At 38.9% G+C, this 27,153-nt stretch overlaps 2 protein-coding genes across 4 annotated transcripts in view; one reads left to right on the forward strand and one right to left on the reverse strand.

Annotated features, from left to right (window-relative positions):
* The window catches only part of SKIV2L (Ski2 like RNA helicase), a 624,419-nt gene extending 598,479 nt beyond the window's left edge, over positions 1-25,940 (reverse strand). The window contains exons 1-3 of the mRNA XM_044083274.1: positions 25,736-25,940; positions 8,975-9,096; positions 8,068-8,177 (exon numbers count right to left, since the gene is read on the reverse strand). Coding sequence (XP_043939209.1) covers positions 8,068-8,177; positions 8,975-9,096; positions 25,736-25,760 — 257 coding nt within the window. The 5' untranslated portion in view covers positions 25,761-25,940. The remainder of the gene's footprint in view (positions 1-8,067; positions 8,178-8,974; positions 9,097-25,735) is intronic.
* Positions 25,941-26,058: 118 nt separating this feature from the next.
* The window catches only part of NELFE (negative elongation factor complex member E), a 360,551-nt gene continuing 359,456 nt past the window's right edge, over positions 26,059-27,153 (forward strand). Inside the window, exon 1 of one of the 3 annotated variants that reach the window (XM_044083278.1) lies at positions 26,059-26,161. The gene's annotated coding sequence lies outside the window, so the exon portion shown is untranslated. Of the gene's footprint in view, positions 26,258-27,153 lie in introns of all 3 variants that reach the window. The other 2 variants (XM_044083277.1, XM_044083276.1) reach the window with 2 other exon arrangements.

Genomic DNA, 27,153 nt, shown 5'->3' on the forward strand with positions numbered 1-27,153 from the left:
TTTAAGAATGTCAGGGTAAATTGGATAATGTCTACATTTGCCTTGATTTTATAGTATAAAGTAAAGTAGAGTGACTGTACAAAGTAGCATACCTTTTCTTAAGGTTCAATGAGTGGTTTCTATTCCTTTTGCACTTCACAGTGAGTGTCTGCAGAGTTCATTTAACCATTGGCTAGCCTTCTCCTTCCCTGTAGTCTTTACCCCTCCCTCCTCCAGCTCTTGTTCTGTATTGGATAGCCTGAGGTAATTTAAACCCAGGGTGCCATTTTGTTTTTTTGTTTCAAATCAACAGCAGCTGTTTGTCTCCCTTGGTGTGTAATCATCCTACTGTAAGGTTTTGCATTCAAGGTATGCTGTACATTGTGGTTTAATTCATAATGCTTTAGTACAACAGCTTATACTATATGTTTCTGTTATGTTAAACACTGCAGGATGCCTTTAGATAATTATGCTTACTGAACTGCTGTCACATATGCACCTAGATATGTTCTGTTTTCCTTGTTTACTGTTATAGATCCAGAAGGGCTATTTCACATGCTGCATTTCACTGCTCTGTCTAACTGCATTGACTAGTTTTTAAATACATTGAAAGTGTATCTTGCTTAATTTAGTAGAGAACTGCTTTATTTATTTACATGTTATATTTGTATGTTGCCATAAGAAAATATTTTATGTTATCAGGTGCTGAAGCAGGAATAACCATTGCCTGATGTTTTTGTTATTGACTATTGCTAAACAAAAATCCAATCTGACTGGTCACACAGTATGTGCTGCCACTACCTAATGCTCTCTTACATTTTTCTTCTATTTTTCTTTCAGTAATCCAAACCATCCTTCAGGTCAAGCAGGTCTCTGCCCCCCATATCAAGCAGTAGAAATTTCAGTTTTTTCTCTTGAGCACTGGGCACCCACAGACACTTGTCCTGCAACTAAAGAGACTAAATACTAATGTAGGTGCTTAACTTCCAAGTGTCTAGACAGTAAAATACCTTACCTGCATTAACTTAAACAAATGTTAGTGAGTGTATTAGTACATTTCTGCTGTATAGTTCCTTAGTCAAACCTCTGTACTGATGAGTACATCACCAGGACTAAACAGTTGTATATTGCCCTCCAGTTAGTGCCCCCCCCCCCAACTAAAGTCAAGTTTCTTTTGAGAAATACTCAAATCTATAAAAGAGCATTTCATTTCCTCTCCTGTTTCATCTGTAACTAACCCCAGCTTTAATTCTATATCCTTTTAAGAATGTCAGAAAATTATACTCTGTGCCCATAACATAGTCTATAACTTAGTGCAAACATATTAAATTACAGTTAAAATTTCAGTTGAACATATTACAATTTAAGCTAACATTACATACTTACCAAAGCCTAAAGAAACACTTAGAGTCGGTGTTAGCCCGCTGCGCTTGGGCTTGCTCCGCTCCACTCCCTGCCCCCTATTTCCACCCGCCCCCACTACTTCTACTTTTATTCTAACCCCTAATCACCTGACCAGTAGTCCAACCCCTAATTCCCTAACAACTAGCCCAACCCACTCATCCTACCTCCCCCCACCCCCCAATCCAATTACATCCCATACTGATCCCACTCCCAAAACACATTCCCAGGCAACACAACTCTACCCTCACACACAACCAACCAGGAATCCTAGTTGTACTTCTCACTCAAAGTAGTATCATGTTACCCACACTCACATCCCTATCACTAGCTCTACTATCGCTAACCTTCCTAACTTCCTTACAAACAGATCTACTGCTGCACAACTGCTATCACACTACCCACACTAGCCCACCCTCTCAAACCCACTCAGACTTCTACATCTGCCCTACAATCATAAATCTTACAACTACATATTACTCACTAACAAAAATTACACCATCTCATCACACTAAGAAAAACTCTCATAGACCAAGCTTGCAAACAATTAATATTAAAAAACACATACTGACACTCCTACAAATTCTGCTAACCTCTGGTGACATTCACCCAAATCCAGGTCCCCTCTCAGCTAGACAAACATCTGACCTGCTAATCCTAAATCTTAACATAAGAAGTATTACCAATAAGCTAACAGACCTACATGCATTCATAGCCCACTACAACCCTGATATACTCGCCATTACAGAAACCTGGCTTACACCCAGTATCCAAGATGAAGTCTTTCTTCCCCCAGGGTATAATACACTTAGATCTGATAGAACAAACAGGAAAGGAGGAGGAGTAGCCATTCTCTTTAAAAACACCCTTAACCTCCAGCTCCTGCACACCACACCACCCACTTTTCAAACTGCTGAAGTCCTGTTTTCTGTCCTATCCATAAGAAACACCAAGAAGATTAATATAATATGCTGCCATATACCTCCAGGCAACAACTCGCTCATAATAGAAGACATCCTACACTGGACAAAGGACAATCTACCTCAGGAAACGATCCTACTAGGAGACCTTAACACTGACTGGGCACCTGTAACTCCAGCAGCCCCTCTACACATATCAATCTATATGGGTTCTCTCAACTAATTAAAGAACCAACTAGAATAGATGAGAAAACAAAGAGAGAATTAATACTGGACTGGACACTAACCAACTATCCCAAACAAAACTATACAGTAGGCTGCCTCCCAGATGACTTAAGTGATCATCTCCCCACCTTCCTACTGCAGAAACACTCCAATCACCCCAAACCAGTAGTCTACAAATTTGTACGAGATGACCGTAACCTTACCCCACAATACCTAAATAATGTCCTAAGCCACTGCAACTGGGAACCACTACGGACACTCGGGTTAGACCAGGCAGTAGACTACTTCAATACAACCTTCTCTAACATCCTTAATAGTCTAGCTCCCAGCAGAAAGATCAGAGTTAAAGCCAACTACGCACCCTGGCTAAATAGAGACACCAGAGCCTTACTAAAAGCGAATTTACTAAAGATAAAGCCTGGAAAATCTGGAAAACTGACAAAACCCCTAGCTCCAGACAATACTATCAACAGCTTAGAAACAAGGCCAAGGCTGAATCCAAAATAAACAAACAAAACTATTTTCTTAGCGCCCAAAGGAAATATTCAAATAGTCCACAAAAATTCTGGCATGCCATTAACTCCCTACTAAAGCCAGGCAAAACCACAACCCCAGCACCCATCTCTACTAACATTACCCCAGACATAGCTTCTCAATTTAATAACCATTTTACTAAATCCATCTTAGCCCTGTCCAGTCAAATAACCAAAAACAGTCTACCTCAGTCACAACCTAACCTATTCCACACCACACCCTCTTTCAGCCTATCACCAGTGCCCACCTCAACTATCAAAAAACTCCTCCTAAAACTAAAGCCAACCACACTAGCAGCTGATAACATACCTGCTGCTTACCTAAAAATGGCTAGTGACTCCTTATCATATCCTGTCTCCATCCTTATCAACCGCTCCATACTAGAATCCTACATACCCAAACTCTGGAAAGCATCTTGCATCATTCCTCTCCATAAAGGAGGTAATTCTTATGAATTCTCCAACTACCGACCTATTGCCATCCTTTGCCCCTTATCCAAAATTCTTGAGAAATGCATCCACTTGCAAGTGATGACATTTCTTAACACACACAATCTACTATCTACCACACAACACGGTTTCCGTCCACATCACAGCACTACCACAGCCCTTTTATATTTCACTAATTATATAAACCTTCACAGGAATGATAACAAATATGTATCAGCCATTTTCCTAGACCTCTCAAAAGCATTTGATATGGTCTCCCACTCCATTCTACTAGACTCACTAACATCATTATCCTTCACCTCCTCTACTATAGCCTGGTTCAGAAGCTACTTGTCTGACAGGCAACAATCAGTCCAGTGGAAAGGAACTCTGTCTACACAACTTCCAGCCACCATAGGTGTCCCACAGGGCTCTATATTGGGCCCGCTGTTGTTCTCTATTTTCACAAATAACCTCAAATGCTCTACACAACATGCCACACTCATACAATATGCAGATGATTCATCTCTGATCTGCTCCGCCTCATCTCCCACCACCCTACATACACTCACTCAAGATACCTTTATCTCAGTAGAAAAATGGATATCTGGGATCCAACTAATTCTAAATCCCAAAAAGACAAAACTGCTACTATTTACCCCTAACAGATAAAAAAAAAAACCTCTCCTTTAACCTCTAATGACGGCACCACCATCTCCCCTTCTAACCACACCAAACTTCTGGGCATTGAAATAGACAATAATCTCCACTTTGATGTTCACATCTCACATACCATAAAACTAGTACACAAAAAACTAGGCTCCCTATACAGGCATAAGTCCTTTCTCTCACAAAAAGCAAGAGTCACTCTTGCACAAAGCCACCTCCTCTCAACTCTATTATACGCAGCACCAATCTTTACCCAAATCAGACAATGTGACCTTGACAAACTAGAATCATGCTAAAATAAAATAGCCAAGTTTGCTACTAACTCAACCTATAGAACCCATCACTGTGCTGCACTAAAAGAACTAAAATGGCTTGAGCTACCACAGCTACTTAACTATCACCAGCTGGGCACAGCCTACAATATTCTCAAATATCCTGAAAAAAATCCCTCATTATCCAACCTACTTACTATCTATACTACAAACCGATACCTAAGATCCAATGAAAAATCTCTCCTCTCCATCACCAAGGCTAACAATAATGCAGGGAAAGTGCTCTACTCCCACACCCACACCGTTGACAGAAATTGGAACTCTCTTCCCCTATCTGTGTTCACTGCCCCCTCCACATCCATTTTCAAAAACTCCCTCAAATCGCACCTTCTTAGTACATGGTTATGCCCTTGTATCACATAACCCTACCCATACTACTATTAACTCCCCAAATTCCTCTCTGATCACATGCTGGAGCTCTGATCCCCTGTAGGCTTGGTCATCTGAAAGGGTACTTTTAACTGTAGAATCTTACTTGATATATTTTCTTTTCTTACCAAAGTATGACTGACATTGTCTTTTTACCCATGTTCTATATCTTTTACCTGGAGTGTTTTTATTAATTCTTGTTATATTACTATGCTCATCATACATGATGTAACCTGTTTTGTGTATTATGCTGGATGTACTGTATTTGTATAACTTGATGTTGGAGCTTTTCTCCCCGGGCCTCCGCTGAAAATGGACCTGGTCCAGTCTGAATTTCCCGGTTAACAAATGTAAAATAAATAAATAAATAAATAAATAAATAAGGGAAAAAAGTTGCTGAATTTAAAGTTCATTAGAGGTGTAAAACGGTCATAGCAAGGCTTCCCTAGCAATAGCACATAGACCATGCTGCTTGACAGGACACCACTCATGGGGCACTACAAGACAGAGAGGCTGAGCTCATCTGCTAGAGAACTATTTTCCCCCAGGATGTGCAAAGCAAAACTCATACTCTCATGGTCTCCTGACAAAAGGGATAGGTTCCAACACCCTCTTTACACACCAAACCATTGTCAGGTTGTTAGAAAGGAGTCCATCATAACAGAGAGAAGGGAGTCCTGAAATGCTTGCACGGTCAGAAGGATAGTCATCATAGCCCTCATTTCTAGAGCATTGATATGCAAACTGCCTTCATGGGTCAACAGGGCACCTTGAACCACCTTTTCCAGATAATGTCCCACCATCACAGAACAGAGGCATCTGCGACAACAGTCCCCAGGATAGCTAGGTCTTGAAAGAGTTGGGCTCCACAGTCTACCATGGGATGAGCTACTTGCACTTCCTGGATAATGACATGTGCTCCTTGTACTTTTTAGATATTTTGAGCAGAGCTTCTAATGGATTTGCAGTGTCTGTTCTCTATGAACTTTTGAGGGTCCAATGAAGATTCTGTCATAAACAACCATGAAAATGGTGGATAACATATCCACAACAGACACATTTTGGGATTATGTGAAGAACTACAATATGGACCAGATGGACTGTCACTTATCTACTGGAATACAAACCTCAACAAGCTAGAGAGTTCAAATCTATTTTTATAAAGGTGATTAACTTCAAGGGTTATCACGTGGGACTTTGTAGTGTTCATTATTATTGGATCTAGGTGTGAGGGTGCGCATGTGTGTGCTTTCGGTGTAAGGTTGGGCGCTGGGCTGGCAACTCGACACTGTAAAACCCCACTGCCAACCATTCTGTGCACTGTTGTTCGGCTGTGCAACCCCTAACGGGAAAAGCCAGAGGAGAAGAATTATTGCCAAGGAAAGGAAACTCATGAGAAATGAGCCCCTTGGACACACAGCATTGTGGGTAAGGGGAGGGGCTAAAGTAACCTAGGAAAGTTTTAGGTGCCAGGCAGACCAAGTCTTGCCAGTCTCAGACCCAGTGGTGACGCAGGTGAAATTCCCAATGACAGATAAGGATTTTGAGAAACTCCCACACCATCTGACACACAGTAAATGATGCTGGTGCTCATGTGATGACTTATACCAAGATACAGCACACCTCTCATGAATTTAAACACTTGTTCTCCCCTACAATGTTTTCTAGACCACTACTGCAGTTTCCTACTGGTCAAGTTCATTTACTTCTCTCTGTCGCCACTGCAGGAGATCTAGTTATCACTTTCTGAAGCTCAACAGTGCCAGTCCAAAAAGCTTGACCCCAAATATTTGCCTCATGTAAATTCTTCAGGCCAAATTACAGAAAAACACAAAACAACCAATCTGGAGAAATCACTCCATTAATTCTGCAAATACATACATAAATAGCTTTCTAAACAAATATGACAACATGTTTTCACTCCCAAAATTCCGATTCACATAATTCCAGAAATGAAAGAATCAAAGCAAGATTGTCAATAGTGATTATCTGTAAATGTGCATGGGGGCTTAGCCCCCTGCAAGAAACTTTGTCCATGAACTCCACAATTTAGTTTTCACTCAAATCTCTACAACCAAGCAGCCAAAAATTAATTCTCAGGATTGTGCTGAAGAATTATGAGATTTAGACAATTAAACAAATCCCTCAAAAATACTCCTATACCAAAAGTAATACATTAAACATCTTTATCACTACATACTAACAGCAGAAAAAAAATAAAAAAAATCCAAAGATAAACTTACAGTACAATTCCCAACCTCTACTATTATCCTAATATTCAAATCAGACAACACAAACACAAGAAAACCTGTCACAACATTACTTTTAAATATGAAATCAAAATTTACAGTAAACATACATATTTACAGGCATACATACACACACGCATGGGTGACATTCATTTGCCTTGCAGTCAAAATACTGACAAGCTGCTGCTGGCACAAAATATCTAAAAGTCAAAATACTGAAAACTGTTAAGCAATCCCAGAGTTGGTAGATATGAGTTGTAGTGGTGGTGGGGGCTTGCCACCTGCATAATTTTTTTTTCTTTCAATACTTTGAGTTTTGACGTTTTGAGTGAAACACTTTTCATAAAGTTGTAAAATTCTCCAATGCAAGGCGGTAACACCAGTCTCCTCTATGTGTTAGAAACTACTTGTCTTATATTAACTCACTCTAAAGTACTGTAGAAATCTGGTGCATCTACAACTCATTTCCTGTTCCAACAATTCAAAGAAAGCATGGCCAAAAACGATTTATTTAGGCATCCTCTGGTGTGCAGCTCAGAATCTGTGAGGTGGAAATTCCTCGCTAAGGCAACTCATGTGACCTGCTTAAGAAAACCAGTGCATGCAGTCCTCTAAATGTGCTACACCTTTTCCGATGTTTAATTTAAATTACATATAATTCAAAAGAAAACACAGACAAAAAAATTATACTAGTAGAACACTGAACTTAAAATTTCTGTAACTGTTTCTGGATTTCATTAATGCTCCAATTTTCACAACACAACAACAGAAAAAGACAGATGTTCAGCACTCTACTAAAATTATGCTTATAATATCAAAATTACTGTATGAAACAGTTATAAAACTTTAGAATGCTCCTACACTCCACAGGTTTAATGTTACATAGCCCAATACCTTAACTCTAGCTTCCGTTTTTTTATACTATTCAAATTATTGTTGTAGCAGGTTTTCTGTGACTTACTTTTGGGATCGTTCAAAGTGATGTATGGGCAACCATGATGGATCAGACAAGAAGCGTTGTTCGGCTTCCACTGCAAGGTCCACTGCATAGGGAGGCAGGCCATGAGGAAGCTGCAAATAATGAGAAACATACCAATTATAGCACTGACAGTCGTGCAGTTTTGATGCTACTATTATCCTCCCTACATTGTAATCATTATTGTCAATTATACAGTCTACATAGAGAAACAGCAATTTTATTTTCTGACTACCCTCAAAGGCATCATTACTTTTAGTACCCAGTTAAACGGCATTTCTGTATTCCTTCATAAAGATCTGTACCCATACCTAATCAACAGCTTTACCACTGAGCCACTGAATTGTCCAATGGTGAATATATGAACTACTAAATTAAGAATTTTTCATGTAAACAGACGGCATCACAAATGGTTATGTAAAATCTTGCATACAGTTAATGTACCTCCTTATACTGCACTAAGGCACTACTACACTATTCAAAAACAGATGAACCAGACATACCTCTCAACCTGTAAGTGCAAAAAATCTGGACAAAGCCTGATAGAATGGAGGGACAATGGCCCATAAATAAGGGCAAATTTTAAATACTGCGCTTATAAACTTAGAAAGTTGCTACAACAAAACAGGATTTGTCTTGGTATGCATTTCAGTCCTCAGATCATCACAGTAAGTTGCCAGAAAGTCATGAATTGTATGAGGAACAGACCAAAACTATGAGGCAAAAATCTGGACAGTTCAAGCAGTATGGAACCAGGGCTTTCTGTCTACAGTACTAAAACATACAGCAAAGCAGCAGGGCACATAATAATACAACTCCCATGCAAAACATTAATACACACCCCTTACTGCAATCAAAACCACTAAGATTTAGTGCATATTTTAACACCTACTGTTGACAGGGGGAAGATACATCCATTTTCTTCCTCAGCCTTGGTAATAAGTTCAAATGTTCCTGAGCAGCCCAATTCGAGAATTGAAAGTGGGAGGTCTGCTGGGCTTCTAGGGGGTAAAGCTTTGTGAAATTAAAAAAGAGTTATTATAAACAGATAAAGCAAATGCATGCATATTCCATACAAAGATTTTAGATACATTAAAAACGTCAGGATCACAGACAGGAGTGGTCAGAATCACAAAAAAAAAAAAAAAAAACACTGTTTATCTGATGAGACTTTTTGTAGTTGAATTATATTAAGTCAAACACTAGAAAACTCATGTTCTTTGCTATGTAATTTAAATGTAGAAGGTATGCATTACATTGCCTACAATCAGTCATTTCAAGTTTCAAAAATAAACATCTCCAGCTAATGTAATCTTATAAAAAATGTGAGGTACATTTCCATGGAATAACACTTTAATTTAGCAGCTGTACAGTATTTTATTTTCATTTAACTAATATTTGTTAAGCATGTAGAATTCCACTAAGCCACGAGCCTCATTTCAGGGGAGACTCAGGCAGCAAGGACTCCCCATGTGAAAGGATAAAGCAGAGTTAGGAATAAAGAAATATAATACAAACAAAAATCAAGTACAATAATTAGATGTCGCACAAACAATTGGAGAATAATAAGAGAAGAGCTAAAATTATGACTTTCTACGCTACTTACATTTATGTTATGTATGTTTTAGTTCTCTTTTTAAGTCTCAGATTCTAGTTAATGCAATTGACTATTGAGGAAGGAAGAAAATTCCACAAAACAGGTGAGTGAGTGGATGATATTCTGTCACCAGCTTTACTTACAGCATGGGTTACATGGATTAAGAATTGTTCAGAAGATTTAAGACAGGCATAGATACCAGGACAGCAAATCTTAGAGGGAAAAAGGTCAGTGAAGAAGAGAAAACTGGGAACTATCGCCCTATTAGCCTGACAAGTCTGATATGCAAAGCTATGGAATGCATTATCTTGGAGCTAATAAACAAGGATATAGGGAATCTCCAAACTCTGGATCCCACACAGTTTGGTTTTGTGAAGGGCAGATCATGCCTGCTTAACTTGGTCGACTTCTTTGAGTCAGTCACCAGAGCTGTGGATGAAGGCAAGGCGATTCATACAGCCTACCTTGATCTGCCCAAGGCTTTTGATACCATTCCCCACTCAGGAATAATAGAAAAACTCACTAAGCTTGGCATCAACCCCTATATCACTAGGTGGGTTGCAACCTGGCTCACAGATAGAACCCACAGTGTGAAAGTAGCCGACTCCAAGTCAGACTGCCAATTAGTCACGAGTGGAGTCCCACAGGGTTCGGTCCTGGGTCCTCTCCTGTTTGGTATCTACTCTCTCAAATCCAGGCCAGCACAAAGGGACTCTGGCTGAGAAAGTTCACAGATGATTGCAAGTGGGAACTATTATTAACTCCCCAAGTGATGCTGACTTCCTACAGAATGGACTCACTGTGACCAACAACTGATGTCAGAACCATGGCCTTAAGCTCAATGCCAAAAAATGTGTCGTTGTCCCCTTTGGGAAAAACCCAGTTCCCATGAATTACCACACTGATGGTAGTCCACTGAACACAGAAGACGTTATAAGAGCTCTGGGAACACAGGTTGACAGCAACCTCTTTTTTGATCACCACATTGCCACTGTGGTCAGAAAGTCCCATGTGGTACATCTCATTACTAAGGCATTTGCATCCAGGAAGAAAGCGGTCATTGTCTCCCTCTACTCTTCCCTCATTAAGCCAATCAGAGTACAATGCCCCCTTTGGCATGTACCTCACTAGACACCTGCAACAACTGGAGGCGCCGCAAAAGTACCTCACAAAGAGGATCCTAGGCCTTAAACACTTGTTCTATATGGACAGACTCTAAAAACTCCAAATATTCACTGTCTCATATTGCCTACTTAGAGGCGATCTCTTCTCGACTTACAAAGCCATGTCTGACCCAGCTCTGTTAAAACTTCTACATCTAAAGAAATCCCAATCCCTCCACACCACATGCTCCAGCGACCTCAACCTCATTACCACAATCAACAGAACGTGCTAGAGGTACAGGTTTATAACCCAGAGACTGCCCATGCTATGAAACAGACTTCCCATACATATCAAGCAGAGCACCTCGCTGACCCTCTTCAACAGAAATCTTGATTGAGTGGATGGGAAACAGAAAATTCACCTCAGGGATAACACCAGTGGCTCTACTCGACAGAGGCACTGGAAACTAAGGTCGGGCTTCACTATGCCTGGGTAATCCTATGGTTAGGCTTGTAAAGGCCCCAGGGCCATTAACCTAGTATACACCTATGAACCTATAAAAACCGAAATACAGTTGAAGAAAAAAACATAAGATTGGTAAACAAAGCCATTCAAGTCTGCAAGAACATGACAGTGATGGCCATTTATCCTGGAGCAAATCTGGCTACTCCGTTAATACAATGGTTAAGCTCGTCTATATCACCATTTGAAGGGGGGGGGGGTGTGACAAAAAAAACACCCTACCAAAAATTAATGACATGTCAGTCACATTAGGCATGTGGTTTGTTTTTGGTGGAAACCCAAAGCGGTACTTCTCAAATGGGGAAATTTGTCAGGCAAAGATAATTCCCTTACTTGTTTTGCTACTTACTATAAGCATCCACCACGTCAGGCAGCTAGAACCCAGGTTTAATACCTAATGTGAGGGAAGGCACCTCAAAAGTGTAGCATAACACCTTCAGCATTGCACTGTAGTGTCAGTGTTGAAGCATGGGTCCTGGAACCAAATGTGGGGATTGGTGTCAGTAATTCAGAACAATGTGAGGTCAAACGCAAGTATAAAGCAATATCAGAGGTCTTTGGAATCATTATATATGACAGCAGAATGTCCTAAGGGCTGTGCCTTGACCTTTATATAGGGATAACCTCTAGTAAAACAACAGTAATAGTTTCTTGTCAAGCTTATGTTCAATAATACAGAAATCAGTGGTTTTCAAAAAAGGTTGAAATTACAGTTGACAGTTGTCATTCATTTACTGTTGTTATAACTTATACCTTTTCCATGGCCAGGCTGTAATGTTCAAGCCATCATGCAAAAAAGTCACATTTTTCTTCAAATTTGCCTCAACAGATTCAATGACATAGCAGCATCAACCATGTTTTTGGGGCTGAACTGCAACAAGTCAGATGGCTAGAAACCCTAAAACTGGATACTTGGAAAAAGGCAATTTACTACAACCTCTGAAAGTTTTCCACATACAGGGCATCAATGATGTTGCAAGAACACTTTGGAAATCCAAGAATAACCCCTAAAGTGTAAAAGCCCTAATTTATTAGTTTCATTATATGACGTGTGCCAGTTAGCTTAAATGTACTTCTGTTTTCTTCCACTAGAATTTTGAATACGATTCTTTTTATTACTTTGGGCTTTTTCCTGTTCTAAATTATAGGCTCAAAACAGGCTGTCATAAGAATGGAGAATGGAGGACTGCAACAGTTATCCTGCTTCAGCTGGCCACAGAAATTACAGACTTATTAGTCCGACTAGTCTAACATGCAAAGTCATGAAACAAATTATTATGGAAATAATCAAAGACACAAGCAACTTCCAGACACTGGACCTAATGCAGTTTGGCTTTTTCAGTGGAATGCTATGCCTATTAAACCTACTGGACTTCTTTGAAGGTCACGAAGGCAATGGATGAGGGGAAATTGGTGCATACAGCCTACCTGGACTGGCTAAAGCATTTGATATAATATCCCACTCAAGTATAGTTTACAAACTCACTAAATGGAGCATAAATCCCTACATAATTCACTAGATTGTTAGCTGGCTCAGCAGACAGGATCCAGGAAGTCAGGATTGGAGAGACTACCTCCAATAAGAGACCAGTCACCAGCGAGGCACCTCAGGTCTCCCTGGTGGGACTGTTCTTATTTGGCATCTACTTCACTGAGGTAAAGGCTAAAGGCTAATGTCAAAGACATAGGGCTAACCAAGTTCGCAGATAACTGCAAATTGGAAGCTATCATAGGATTCCCCACATGACAAACATCTCACAAGAGGGTCTAATGCAGACAAATTACTGATGCCAACGTCACAGACTAAAACTCAATGCCAAGAAATGCATTATAGTGCCTTTTGGAGAAACAGCTACCCAGGCTAATTACTCCATCGATAAGACATCCCTAAGAGTTGACCCAGCAGTCAGGGATCTGGGAACAAATGTACACAGTAATCTGGCCTTTGACCAAGTGGCCAAGGTAGTATGAAAATCATTCTATGCCACCCAACTTATAAATAAGGACATAACATCCACATCCTAGGAAGTCTTACTGCCACTTTATTCAGCCCTTATCAGACCCATAATTGAGTACAATGACCCTTTGGCATTTACCCGACTAGATATATGCAACAGTTGGAATACCCACAAAGATTCCTTACCAGGAGAATCCAGAGTATAAACATAATGTCTTATATGGACTGCCTTAATGCCTAGCTCTATACTCAGTCCCCTGCAGGTTACCGATTGGTAATCTATGCCTAGCATATAAGGCATCTTCGGATCTAGCTCTGATGGACCTTTTGCACATCCACAAAATGAAAAGCATCAGAACCACTAGTTCCAAAAATTTACATTTTGCTTGCAACATAAATAGGACATGTTGCAGAGATAGATATGGGTCTTAGAGGATCCCCATGCTCTGGAACAAATTCCCCATCCACATGAAACACAGTCCATCCACAATCCTATTTATGCATAATCTTGACCACTGGATAGGAGATCGAAAATCTGCCCCAGGTCTGGCCCCCATGTCTCTTATAGATAAAGGAAGATAGTAACTATGCCCAAACTAACATACCCCTCTCCCACATCACCTTTAGAAACTTCCTGACATACCCCCTCCAAATAAACTCCCATGATATATAAGGAGACAATTGGGTACCGGTTCGCAGATAGGTTGATAATGGCCCTGGTGTTCATTAGCCTAGTTCAAATTTATGAACTTGTAAGAGCATTAGAAAGCTCTGTCTGCTTAAAGACATAATATATGTTCTTTAAACCTGCCACAGTCTGTTGTACTTCAATTAGATAATTTTGTTAACTGTATAGATTGACAGGGCAGAACCCACTTTCAGTGGAGACGTCCAGATGAAAAGCATATTTAAGTAACAAGAAAATGGTGTAAAAGAGTGGCAATAAACACTAAAACTGTCAGAACACCACTCACGGTAGCCAAACCTGGAACAAAATTATAGCACAAACTTTAATCTTCCGTAACCATTATTAACCAATGTACAAATACTCCAAGTACAGGAAAAAGTGAAGCACTTTCGTCGTGAGACTTCATCAGAACTAAAGGAAAGTTAATTACCCATCCCTTTTATATAAAAGATAAATCAATTATCCCCAATTAAATCAATTATTTTAAAGTTACAATACTCAATAATAAAAACAATGATCTAAACACATAACCTTATAATCTAAAAATTCATATTTAAAAGTACATTAATATATTCTCTTTCTCATAATAAAATAAAAAATGTTCTTTCCATCAAATATAAAAATAAAAAAACGTACTTATAAAAGGTGGTAACATGTGTAGGGTTAAAGTGGCACTAAATAGTATATGTGTTAATGTTAAAGTTTAGTTGCCCTATATTTTAACTCAGGTCTAATACAAATGTGATCATTAATTCCAGGAGCAACGGTGGCGTTCAATTTAAGTTGCCATCTCATCTCAGCCCTTAGCAGTTTATTAATGATCACATTTGTATTAGACCCGAGTTAAAGTATAGGGCAACTAAACTTTAACTTAACACGTATTATACCATTTAGTGCCTCTTTAACCCTACACGTGTTACCACCTTTTATAAGTACGTTGTATAAACTTGATGGAAAGAACATTTTTTATTTTATCATGAGAAAGGGAATGTATTAATGTACTTTTAAATATGAATTTTTAGATTATAAGGTTATGTGTTTAGATCATTGTTTTTATTATTGAGTATTGTAACTTTAAAATAATTGATTGATTTAATTAGGGATAATTGCTTTATCGTTTATATAAAAGGGATGGGTAATTAACTTTCCTTTAGTTTTGATGAAGTCTCATGGCGAAAGCGCTTGACTTTTTCTTGTACTTGGAGTATTTGTACATTGGTTGATATTGGTTGTGGATGATTGAAGTTTGTGCTATAATTTGTTCCAGGTTTGGCTACTGTGAGTGGTGTTCTGACAGTTTTAAGCACATTTAAGTGTTACAACCAATTTTATTACTACAAGCTTAAACAGTACTGTTTCTTTATTTGTTCGTTTATATATCTGTATTTGGTTGAATGGGTACAGCACTGATTACTTTACCCTGCTATAACTATCTCTGGGTTTGAGCTCATTAGGGATAAGGGAAAACCCATTACACAAACCTTCTAGAAAAAATGTGACTTGAACATATGACCAAAACCTGAAGCTCACAGAAGCAGTTTCTGACTAGTTACCCTTCTGCTGCTTGGTAGCAAAGTGCTTGCCTTTTTTTAGGATTATTGTTTCTGGCATTCCAGCAAGTTTCCATTGCTACTGGTTTTGTGCTATTTTCTCCCACATTACACTTCAAATGCATACTTTGCTTACTTTGATTTACTGGTGATCAGATTGTTGATTTACAGTTATGGAAAGCTTTACAGGTTCATAGGTGTATACTAGGCTAATGACCTCAAGGGCCTTTTAAGCATAGTCATGCATCCCAAATCTCTAATAAAAGTTCTGGTACCTTTGATATGTGTAAGCAGCAGTTTGGGAGACAAAACAACATTTACAAACAGGGGTCTAGGAGATGAACCATTTATAGGCTGCCTATGTCAATTAAAGACAGAGGTGCCAAACTAGGGATGAATTCCGTTTCCCATCCAATTGTCCAAGTTACACTTGAATTGGGTTAGGGAGGAACTCTGCTTCACATGAATTGGGTGCCTGTTCCAGAGAAGGGGTAGTCTATAGGATATATACCGGTCTCTCCAGCAGGTCCTATTTATATCACAGGCAAGGTTTAAGTATTTAGAATAGGTAATTTTGGTGCTGTATATGCAGGAGCTCCACGTTTTTATTCTAAAACTGTATTGGTGTTACCACTTTTTCAGATACCCAAAGTGAGACATTACTTATGTTAATGTGAGATTTTGCAGGAAAACCATACAAACTGTACTCAAAATTAGTGCAAAGAACTGGACTTCACTTTATTTCCAAAGTAAATGCTTGCCATTTGAGTTTGGGCTGTTTCTATTGTTTCATATAATATTAGAGATGCTTCAAATACAAAAATATTTTATACATCTAATAACAGAAACTTTTTTGTCATGAAATCTCAGGATATTTGGTGGTGTTCTTGTTTTTCCATGGGCACAACTGCACAAATACAGACTGTCCTGCTCAAAGAGGGACAAGCAGCAACAAATGGGCAAATATAAGGGATGCAGGCATCAGCAGCGAGTAGACAAAATGACTCCTTTTTCCACAAAAACATACTGACAAAACATATAAAGTAAATTTGATGACTGTTTCCATCAGTTCTGTCTTGACAAAATGTTATGCCATCTTTCCATAGAATCACTTCTTTTACAACTAACAAAAAACATTCCTACTGTCTCTTTAATATTTTACCCTTCCACAAATCACGTTCTGTTTTTTTAATGTTTCATTTGGGCCTTTACTGTTAGTTTACCATAGTCTAGAAGACAAAAAAGAAAAAGAAATCTCACATTCCAGAAACTCCAAGTCTTGTTCCCCTTCTCTCTATCTCTCCCCATAGCGTCTTATGTTTCTGTAGCATACTTACCACCATGATATTAAACAACATTGCAGTTTTATCTTCTCATATCATGCAAATTTTTCACATCAAGAGTTCAGTCTTTCATCTTCAGTCTTAAAGATTTCACATAACCTGCCAGTACTGTCAAATATCTTTATTTTTTTCCCAGAGCCTACATTTTCCACCATCCTCTGTATTCAGTGCATAAAATCCTGTCTAAGCAAATAACTTTCATCTGTATGATAAAGCTATCTATAACGTACCACTAGACTAATAATCTGCAGCCCTCACTCTTTCCTTTCTGCACAGGACCTTTCTTTTTAATGAATTAATGCCCCATCCCACATAGCACTGAAAAATACTTACCTGTGCATCAACGTTTTTTCAACTGAGTTAGCCCATTCTTGGGGGGGGTGAGGGGCACATGTAATCATAAAACGATACAGATAACACAGAAATAAGAAAAGCTATGCAAACATGCTACATACAAGTCCCAGTTATTTACATAAGGCTATACCTTACAGTATACTAAATGGATAGAGTGTACATTCTGACATTATGAATTCAAAATGTGGCTATGTGATGCCGCAAAGGTTAGAGTGGTTAGCTTTACTGAGAATTATTTACCCTACTTATAAAAAGGATGGGACTAAGGTGTGTCTGATTTTATATATTACAGAGATACACCACTGCAATTAGGCAAACACTAGGAATTTTGTCAACTGTACAAGAAAAGTTGGTACTTGCGTATTATCGCAACCACATTTGGAGCAGGAGAAGCGGCTCATTTCCAAGTCCTTCTCCTGCCGAAATATGCTGTTAAAGTTAATTTGCAAGTGTGTGTCACTGAAGTGTCTGTCATTACAGTGACTTTTCTTTCAACAGATTTTGCTGTATGGGGAAATGAAAGGTCAGACAATTTATCGCTGTCAACCAAGTCGAGAGCACGTAAGTACCTACCAGTAGCTGTTGACAGTTGTCCAGTTTCTAAAAAACTCTAACGGCAATGTGCAAAATCTGTCCCTATTTTGAGGGCCTTTGACACACCATTATTTTACAACTTGCACCCATTTCATCTGGTAATCAACTGACAGGCATGCGAAGCAATGGCAATACCCAGCGCCCGTGATGTGACATCACTAACGGCAGTTGGTATGGTGGCTTGCTTGCTGATGCCACTCTTTTGTTTTGTTGGCATTCTTTGCTTTTTACTACTTTACCCACATAACACCACTGCACTAATTAAGCCATACAACATGCAATGCAGTTTCAGCCTGCAAATGTATTTCTTTTTTCACGATATTTAAAGGAAAGTGAATCAGAACACTTACAGCTGCACACTCACTTACAGGGAAAATCGGACAGTTTAGGCTCTTGCTTTCGGGTATACGCAAACTTTATTGTTGAAACCCCCCCCCCCCAAACAGTCAGTTGCTTGTGTTTCAGTCTAAAGTACTGAGAAACTTTCTAAGAAACTAGGACACTGTGCAGATGCAGTGCTACTTGCATATTATCAAGTTGTTGAGAATATGGTTGTGATAATACGCAAGTACCGAAAAGTTGTTTTTCTTTTTTTTTTTTTCATATACAGAAGTAGATATTTGTTAGTAGATCTCGGGTGATGTACCCAAGGCACTAAGAAGTGCACATTTTAATTCTGTTTAAAGAGTTTACCATGGCAGTTGACCTCTGCAAGCCAGTAACATTGTATAGATAATTTGACAGTGTCTATTAGTTTCAACTACCCAATTTTGATATTACCATAGAATAATTTATGACTGAGGAAAGGACTACCTAGGGTTATTTTTAATTTGAATGTGAATCAATCTTTTTATACTATGCAACGCATCAAGTTTTTGGTTTGTCTTTAACTGTAATGTTTACATGTTGTTCAAATCCAAGACTGTTGTCTATGGTTACTCCCAGATACTTCAAATAACACACTACTAACATTACTACTACCCAATACTCAACCAATCAAAACATACAGACTAAGAACACAAACCTGCTCTGAGCCTCAATCAATAAACTTTTAAATCCAGAACAAGCCACACAGCCAACACCAAACACACAGAAACAAAATTATACCACAGCCAACCACAATTAATACTCACTTTATACAGACTGTACAGTCATTAACCAACAAGGTGACTAATCAAGCTCGAGTTCCCTACTCAATCAAATAACCTCCTTCAGCATTTCTCCTTCCAACCAGTCCCCACAAGTAGCATCAAAAAATTAAAGCTGACTACAGCTGCTCCTAGCAATCTACCTGGAGACCATCTTAAAACATTAAAAAAAAAAAAAAAAAAAAAAAAAAAAAAAAAAAAACAGAAAGAAATTTTATTAGTCATAACTTCAGCATTCTTGCAAACCTTATCAATATTTCTGAACGGTATCTTTGACCGTGTTGGCAAAAAGAAAGTGCTCTCTTTCCCAGGTAGTGTCTCATTCTGGCCATTTCAGGCATCTTAATGTCACATCCATTCTCCTCTCCAAGCCTTTCAAACCAATGAAGCAGAGATCGCAAAGGCAAATTTCTCTGCCACATCTTGCAAGAATATCCAACCACAGATTATATTAATTTATTCAAGTTTGCTTACCAGAGATAGAGTACTGATCAAAATGACCAATTTCAGGCTCAGGACAGAATAAGACGTGGCTATACAACAATAAACAAAGAAAATCCACAAAAAAAATCATTACAATGTATATGCAAACATTTGAGCATACTTTAAGTCAGAGAGTACATGGAATGAAGCCAGCACCATTCAGACAGCCCAACCCCTTCTTTTTGTCCACAGCCTAATGGTCAAATTAATTTTCAAAGACCCTTCTTTTCCTACATGATCATTATTTTTGTCTGTTCATTTCATAGTTCTGCTATTCTTAAGGTGACAAAGCTCCTTACTAACATCCTACCTTCCCGTTTCTTGTACACCGTCATCTTTAAGCTTTCAGCTACAATCCTGTGGGTCTAAATCACATTTCCCCATCCCTACTTTCTTTTCATGAGTACAACTGCAGTGTCTTTTTGCCACTCACAAATTCTCTAACTCTGAAACCACTTAAGTTGTTTTTTTCTATCTATCTCATCTATCACTGCTAACCAAACAACTTTTAACCTCTGATTTACAAAATAGGGGCAAAGCAAAATCAGACATGCTTTCAATAATGATGCTCTTCTTTCATGATGTAGTTCAAAGAGAAAAATTTACACCACCATTCATTTTTTGTGAATAATATAGAACTGTAACTGCTGGCAATACTGAGGATTATGATTTTTATTTTTTTATGCTTTCTTGTCCGTCAAAAAAATATACATTTAAAGTAGCAGAGCACAATTCAGAGTTAAATACAGGGATATGCTTGAAAATGAAGGACATCTGAGTACAGTGCTACTATCAGACTATTCAGGATCTTTAAATCTGTATGCAGCATTCAGGATGTGGTTTAACCAGTAGTGTATACACTATTTATTTTCAGTTTGTTAACCAGGAAAGTCCATTGGGCCAAGATGAGCCCTTTTCAATGGCGGCCCAGGGAGAAAAGCTCCGTGTGCAGTCAATAAAAAGCAAAAAAAAAAAAAAAAAATCAACAAAAGTTAATACATTCATTATTTAATATAAAAGCAAGCAAGAAGTAATACACAAGTAGTATACAGAATTAACATTGCAAGAACTCAACAGAAGTTGATGCAAGGTGTCATACAATTTAAACAGAGATGTAACAATATAATAATGCCAGTAGAAAGTGGCTTCTGAACCAATTTGGGAAATAAGTATTCTGATTGAATGTGGTGTGAAAAAAATAAAAGGTCTACAATGTCTAACGTAAAAAGAGGATAGTTGTATGTAAGAGGTAAAATATCTACAATGTCTAATGTAAAAAGAGGGTAATTGTAAGTAATTGTAAGAGTAAGTAGTTATTGTAAGTAAGTAGTTGTAAGAGGGGAGTTGCTGGTTCAGAAGCTACCTATCTGACAGGCAACAATCGGTCCAGTGGAAAGGAACTCTGTCTACACAACTTCCAACCACCATAGGAGTCCCACAGGGCTCTATACTGGGCCCGCTATTGTTCTCTATTTTCACAAATAACCTCAACAGCTCTACGCAACATGCCACACTCATACAATATGTGGATGAATCAACCCTGATCTGCTCCACCTCATCTCTCACCACCCTACATACACTCACTCAAGATATCTTTAACTCGGTAGAAAAATGGATATCAGGTATCAAACTAATTCTAAATCTATTTACCCCTAACAGATAAAAAAAAAAAACACCCTCTCCTTTACCATAACATCTAAGGAAGGCACCACCATCTCCCGTTCTAACCACACCAAACTTCTGGGCATTGAAATAGACAATAATCTACACTTTGATGTTCACATCTTGCATGCCATAAAACTAGTACACAAAAAACTAGGCTCCCCATACAGACATAAGTCCTTTCTCTCACAAAAAGCAAGACTCACTCTTGCACAAAGCCACCTCCTCTCAACTCTATTATACACAGCACCAATCTTTACCCATATCAGACAATGTGACCTAGACAAACTAGAATCATGCTACAATAAAATAGCCAAGTTTGCTACTAACTCAACCTATAGAAACAATCACTGTGCTGCACTAAAAGAACTAAAATGGCTTGAACTACCATAGCTACTTAACTATCACCAGCTGGGCACAGCCTACAATATTCTCAATTATCCTGAAATATAACTCTCATTATCCAACCTACTTACTGTCTATACTGCAAACCGGTACCTATGATCCAGTGAAAAATCTCTCCTCTCCATCACCAAGGCTAACAATAATGCAGGGAAAGCACTCTACTCCCACATTGTTGCCAGAATTTGGAACTCTCTTCCCCTATTCGTGTCCACTGCCCCCTCCACACCCATAGTCAAAAACTCCCTCAAATTGCACCTTCTTAGTACCTGGTTATGCCCCTTGTATCACATAACCCTACCCATACTACTACTAACTCCCCAAACTCCTCTCTGATCACATGCTGGATCTCTGATCCCCTGTAGGCTTGGTCATCTGAAAGGGTACTTTTAACTGCAGAATCTTACTTGATATATTTTCTTCTCTTACTAATGTATAACTGACATTGTCTTTTTACCTATGTTCTATATCTTCTTTTACCTGGAGTGTTGTATTAATTTCTTGTTATATTACTATGCTCAGCATATATGATAAAACCTGTTTTGTGTATTATGCTGGATGCACTGTAATTGACATTGTCTTTTACCTATGTTCTATATCTTCTTTTACCTGGAGTGTTTTATTAATTTCTTGTTATATTACTATGCTCAGCATACATGATGTAATCTGTTTTGTGTATTACGCTGGATGTACTGTATTTGTATAACTTGATGCTGGAGCTTTTCTCCCCGGGCCTCCGCTGAAAATGGACCTGGTCCAGTCAGAATTTCCCAGTTAACAAATGTAAAATAAAATAAATAAATTGTATGTAAGAGGTATAGGTAGTGGAGAAATGGGAAGGCTTGTGTTAAGTGGAAATTATGGAAGAAGGATGAAGGAAGATGGAGTAGGGAGAGGGAGTAAGTAGACTGAAGCTATGAGGGGTGAGACCAGGAGCACTCCCAGGTAGAAGAGAGGTAGGACTGGAGCAAGGTCTTGAAAGTGGAGAAGTTCTGGGTACTTCGGATATAGGGGGGAGTAAGTTCCATTTTCTTGCGTGGGAAAATGACAATAGAAGTTGCCCAGGAGTACATAGGGGTCTGTATACTTCTAGGACATTGTGATCGTTGGTTCTGAGTGCTCATTCAGGAAGATGCATAGTAAAGATGGAGGAGCGGGAGGGGCATTGAGATAGTTGAAGATGAGATTTTGAGCAATGCAGAGCTGAATGTAAGTGAGATAGTTAGGTAGTTCTAGCCATTTTAAGGTGTGTAAGGCGTCACAGTGGTGAGATAAGGATTTGGAGCTGGTGGCGAACTTGGAGATTTTATAGCAGCATAATGCCAGTTTGATCTTAAGGGTTGATTTTAGGTTGGCGAGAAGATGGACTCTGTACATGAGGGAGGGTAGGAGGTAGGTGGCAGAGAGGATATGCTTAGTTGAGGGGGTAAGATAACAATGGTGACGATATAGCATTCAGAGTTTCTGGTGAGTTTTCTTGATGTTAGTTTGAAGGTGAATATCACATTTTAATTGGTCATCTATAAGGACACCAAGAAGCTTAGTATGAGGGACTTTTTTGATAGAAGCTGAGTTTTGGCTTACTATGGAGAAGGAGTTTTTGTCTATTTTGGTATTTTTGGAAGGGGTAAAGATCATGATTTTGGTTTTTGAAGCACTGAGGGCAAGAAGATTATTTAGCATCCATGTCTCAGTGCTACTGAAGGCAGCCTGAGTTGTATGCAAGAGTTCTGGGAGGGATTTGGCAGTGCAGATAATGGTCGAGTCATCTGCATATTGAACAAGTTTAGCATTAGGGATACAAAGATGAAAGTTATTAATGAAAATGTTAAAAAGGAGTGGACCCAGGATTGAACCTTGGGGAATGCCTGTCAGAAAGTCAAGGTAGGAGGACGTACAGTTTTTCCATTTGTCTGCTTGTTGTCTGACAGGTAACTGGAAAATCAGCTGATGGAAGAGGAGGAAAGATTAAGGTGAGAGAGTTTGGACAGAAGAAGACTATGGGAGATGGTGTCAAAGGCCTTGGATAGGTCTAGGAGAAGGGTAGAAACAAGATTGCCCGAGTCACAAGCGCAGTTAATGCTGTCAAGGAAGGATAGAAGTGCTGTGGTGGTACTGTGACCAGGTCTGAAACCATGCTGTGTTGGTGTCAGTAGGTGATTGTCTAAAAAAGTAGGGTAAGAGTTGCAGGTGAATACACTTTTCCAGGATTTTAGAGCTAGGGGAGAGAATGGCTATGGGACGGAAATTGGAGATGTCGGTGTTGTTGCCAACTTTGTGTAAGGGAAAAATAAAGTTTTTTTTTTTCCAGAGGACAGGTACATAGAACTCCTGAATGGAACGATTAATTAGGCTACAGATGGGGATGGATATGCCATCTGCAGCTAACTTGAGGAAGTTAGAAGGTAAGTTGTCTGGTGCACTGGAGTATGGCTTTAACTTTTGGAGGAGTTTTTTTATGGTATTAACAGGGATGGGTTTAAGAGTAAAGAGAGGGGTGGTGAGTTGGATTGGAGGGAGAACTAGATGAGTTGTGGGGGCTGGGAATGGAGGTGGGTACTGAGTTGATAGGGAGGGAAGTAGTAAGTTTGGCTATTGAGTCTATGAAGAAAGAGTTAAATTTGGTGGTTATGATGTGATCTAGAGAGCTAGGGTCTGGGTAAGGGTTTTCTTTTCTGCAAGGTGTAAGGTAGGGATACTACTCCAAAATTTCTTAAAGTTGGACTTGTGATTGGTCTGAAGCTTGGAGTAGTAGGATTTGCAGTCAGAAGTAATTTGTTTTTTTAACCCTATTCCAAAGCTGTTTGTATTCCGTTAGGTGTTTTGTATTTTTGGTACAGTTTCTAGGATTTATCTTGGATATGCATGAGGGATATAGTTTTCTTGGAAAGCCAGGGGGCAGTTTTAGAATTTACTCTTAGTTCTAAGATGAGCAAGGCTGAGTTCTAAGATGAGCAAGGCTGTTTAGTAGGTTAATGAAGGAAGTATTAAAGTAGGTAACTTTAGAGAGACACTAAAGATACACTTTTCACATTTCTTAAGTCAGTTTCCCAATGGGTGCATCCCACCATTTTTTATGCTACTGCAGCTGTTACTTTTCAGTGGTGACATGCTTTGTGATTCATATAGGACAACAATAACACCAAAAAGGTTTCTCTTGTTCTAGGTTGTCATACACTTAAAAATCTGCATTTGATGTGCCTGCACATTTGTACATCTTTAAAACTCCCTCTTTTATGAAAGAAAGGCTTTAAGCAAAACACTGTTTTAACAGGGCCTATCACTCCCAACAGTTCTTAACAACATAATCTGCAGTTATTTAAAACTGCATACCAGCACTAGGAATCAAACATTTTCTTACACTGTAGCTCTGAAATTAAATGCCAAACTTAGCTGCCAGCACATATTGTTAAAAAACAGGTTATCAAAAACTTATCACTAGGATCCTTTTTAACAGAGTTGACAGAAGTTCTGGAAATGGTGCAGACTTGGAAGGTTAAACTTTTTTATTCATTTATTTATTTGAGGGGATGGGCTCAGACAGTCTAGTCCTTCCACCCAGGCATTTTAGTAACTATAGTCATCCATGGAACGCAAAGACAGAGTCGGAAGTGTGTACGTGTGATTAATTTCAGGCTCAGGCAGGTAGGTAGGTCTGACTAAGATCTGGGGGCAACATGATGGCTTGGTAGGATCCTATAAGTCAATGGAGTTGACTGCATTTGGCAGTTTACAGAAACTGCCTACATATGACTGTTCTGTTGGTTGGTTTTGATTAGTATGCCTGTCAGTAGTGATTAAGTCTGGCAAGTCAGGGGAGCTAATTACATCTGCATGTTTTGTTAGCTGCACTGATTGGCATTCTTAAAATCTCTACTCAATGCACAAAGCAGGTAATGGCAAACTAAATCGTTACAGCACGTAATTTCCTACCAGTTTATGCTGGATCTTTACTTGCTGAAAATGTGAACTGTTCATCACTGTTTTCATTTCATCCTAATGCAATGGATGAAGAAATACAGTATGTAATATGATACACGTTAGAATACTACATGTCATTTTACTAGAATCAAACAAATTACAACTCATGACGTTCCAAAGTGTTAAGCGCATTCCCACAATACCAGTTTATGAAAACTGACTATACTGACAAGGCACAGATAAAATGAACTTGCAAGGCATACTTTTCAATTAAAATATTTACAGGCCAACTACAATGTCATTAAAACGTGAAATAAGTTTTCTTTACCTAGCCTATCTTGAGGGAAATCCATGTCTTCTAGTCTTGCTTCTATTTCAAGACCCCTGTCACTGAATACAAGAAACTCAATGAAGTATGACCCCTGACACGAGAACAAGATTAGTGCTACTGCGTGGCTATCGGAAACAGAAACTGAATCACAGACCCCCGCTAATGCGGGGCGGAAATAAAAGTCTACCGACGGACACTGACACCAGTCTCTTCAATCCACTCAATTTACATGCGGAAGCCGCAAAAGAAAAACGCCTGGAAAACCTCCTAAAAGCATAGCAGTTAAAGATTGGTTAAACGGTGTCTCAAAATGTTGACGTCAGTGAACTGGTCTGTCCTCAATCCCTAAGGATCTGCTATGGCGACCCCTGACGGGAGCAGCTGAAAGAAGAAGATTGGCTATACTCAGTTAGTGGTTGCTAAGTAAGATTGCTTCTTTTCTCGTACAGGCGCATAATTTGTTTCTTGAAAAGTAGGAGTGGCATAGAAGGGAAACGAGGCAAGTGACTTGGGTTTATGGTAAATGAACTGCTGGCATTGCTTTTATTCTCATGAGTTTTTGTTTATCGAAATTCTGCTTAGTTATCACATTGATGTTGAAAGCTGACGTCATTGAAACAGAACTTTTTAATTATTAAAAACTACATTGAGATTATTTCCTTCTACTCTATCAGCGATAAGATTTCGGGGCTGTTATTAATTTCAGCACTGTGAATGACAAGCTCTAGAATTGCAAATCGTGCTTTTCTTCAAACTTGCTCTGTAAAACGACTGTATATGCACTTGAGTTTAGAGGTGCACTGTGTGGGAGCTCAAGAAAGAATGTGGGTTGGAAAAGTAGTCATAAAACTGATAATCAAGTTGGTCATTTTAACTTGTTAGAGTTGTGCTGGATTAATGGACAGGCATACATCTCATCTGTACCTATTTTTGACTCATTTTAGCTCTGTACTTTCCTAAACCGGTGACTTTTAGAGAAATGGTGGTGAATTACACTTATTAAATAATGACATTGATTGGGGTTGCAGACTTCTTTCCCTTCAGAACGTTTACATTAATTCAGATTATCTTAATCTGTCAGCGTCTCAGGTTAATAGTGCTGATATTTTCAAAGTGTTCCTATTCTATTGATAGCAAGGGATAGAGGTACACTGTTTTTTTTTCTTGACATGCATAAGAACCGTTATGTAGATTTGCTCCTCAAATATGTATTAACAAAACATACCCACTGTATGTTTGCAGATGACATTGTGATCTGTAGTGAGAGTAGGAATCAGGTTGAGGAGACTCTGGAGAGGTGGAGATATGCTCTAGAGAGCAGAGGAATGAGGGTCAGCAGGGCTAAGACAGAATATATGTGTGTAAATGAGAGGGAGGGTAGAGGAATGGTGAGGATGCAGGGAGTAGAGTTGGTA

Source organism: Protopterus annectens, chromosome 9.part0 (assembly GCF_019279795.1).
Source record: "Protopterus annectens isolate FY-2018-M chromosome 9.part0, PAN1.0, whole genome shotgun sequence".
Lineage (NCBI taxonomy): Eukaryota > Metazoa > Chordata > Ceratodontiformes > Protopteridae > Protopterus > Protopterus annectens.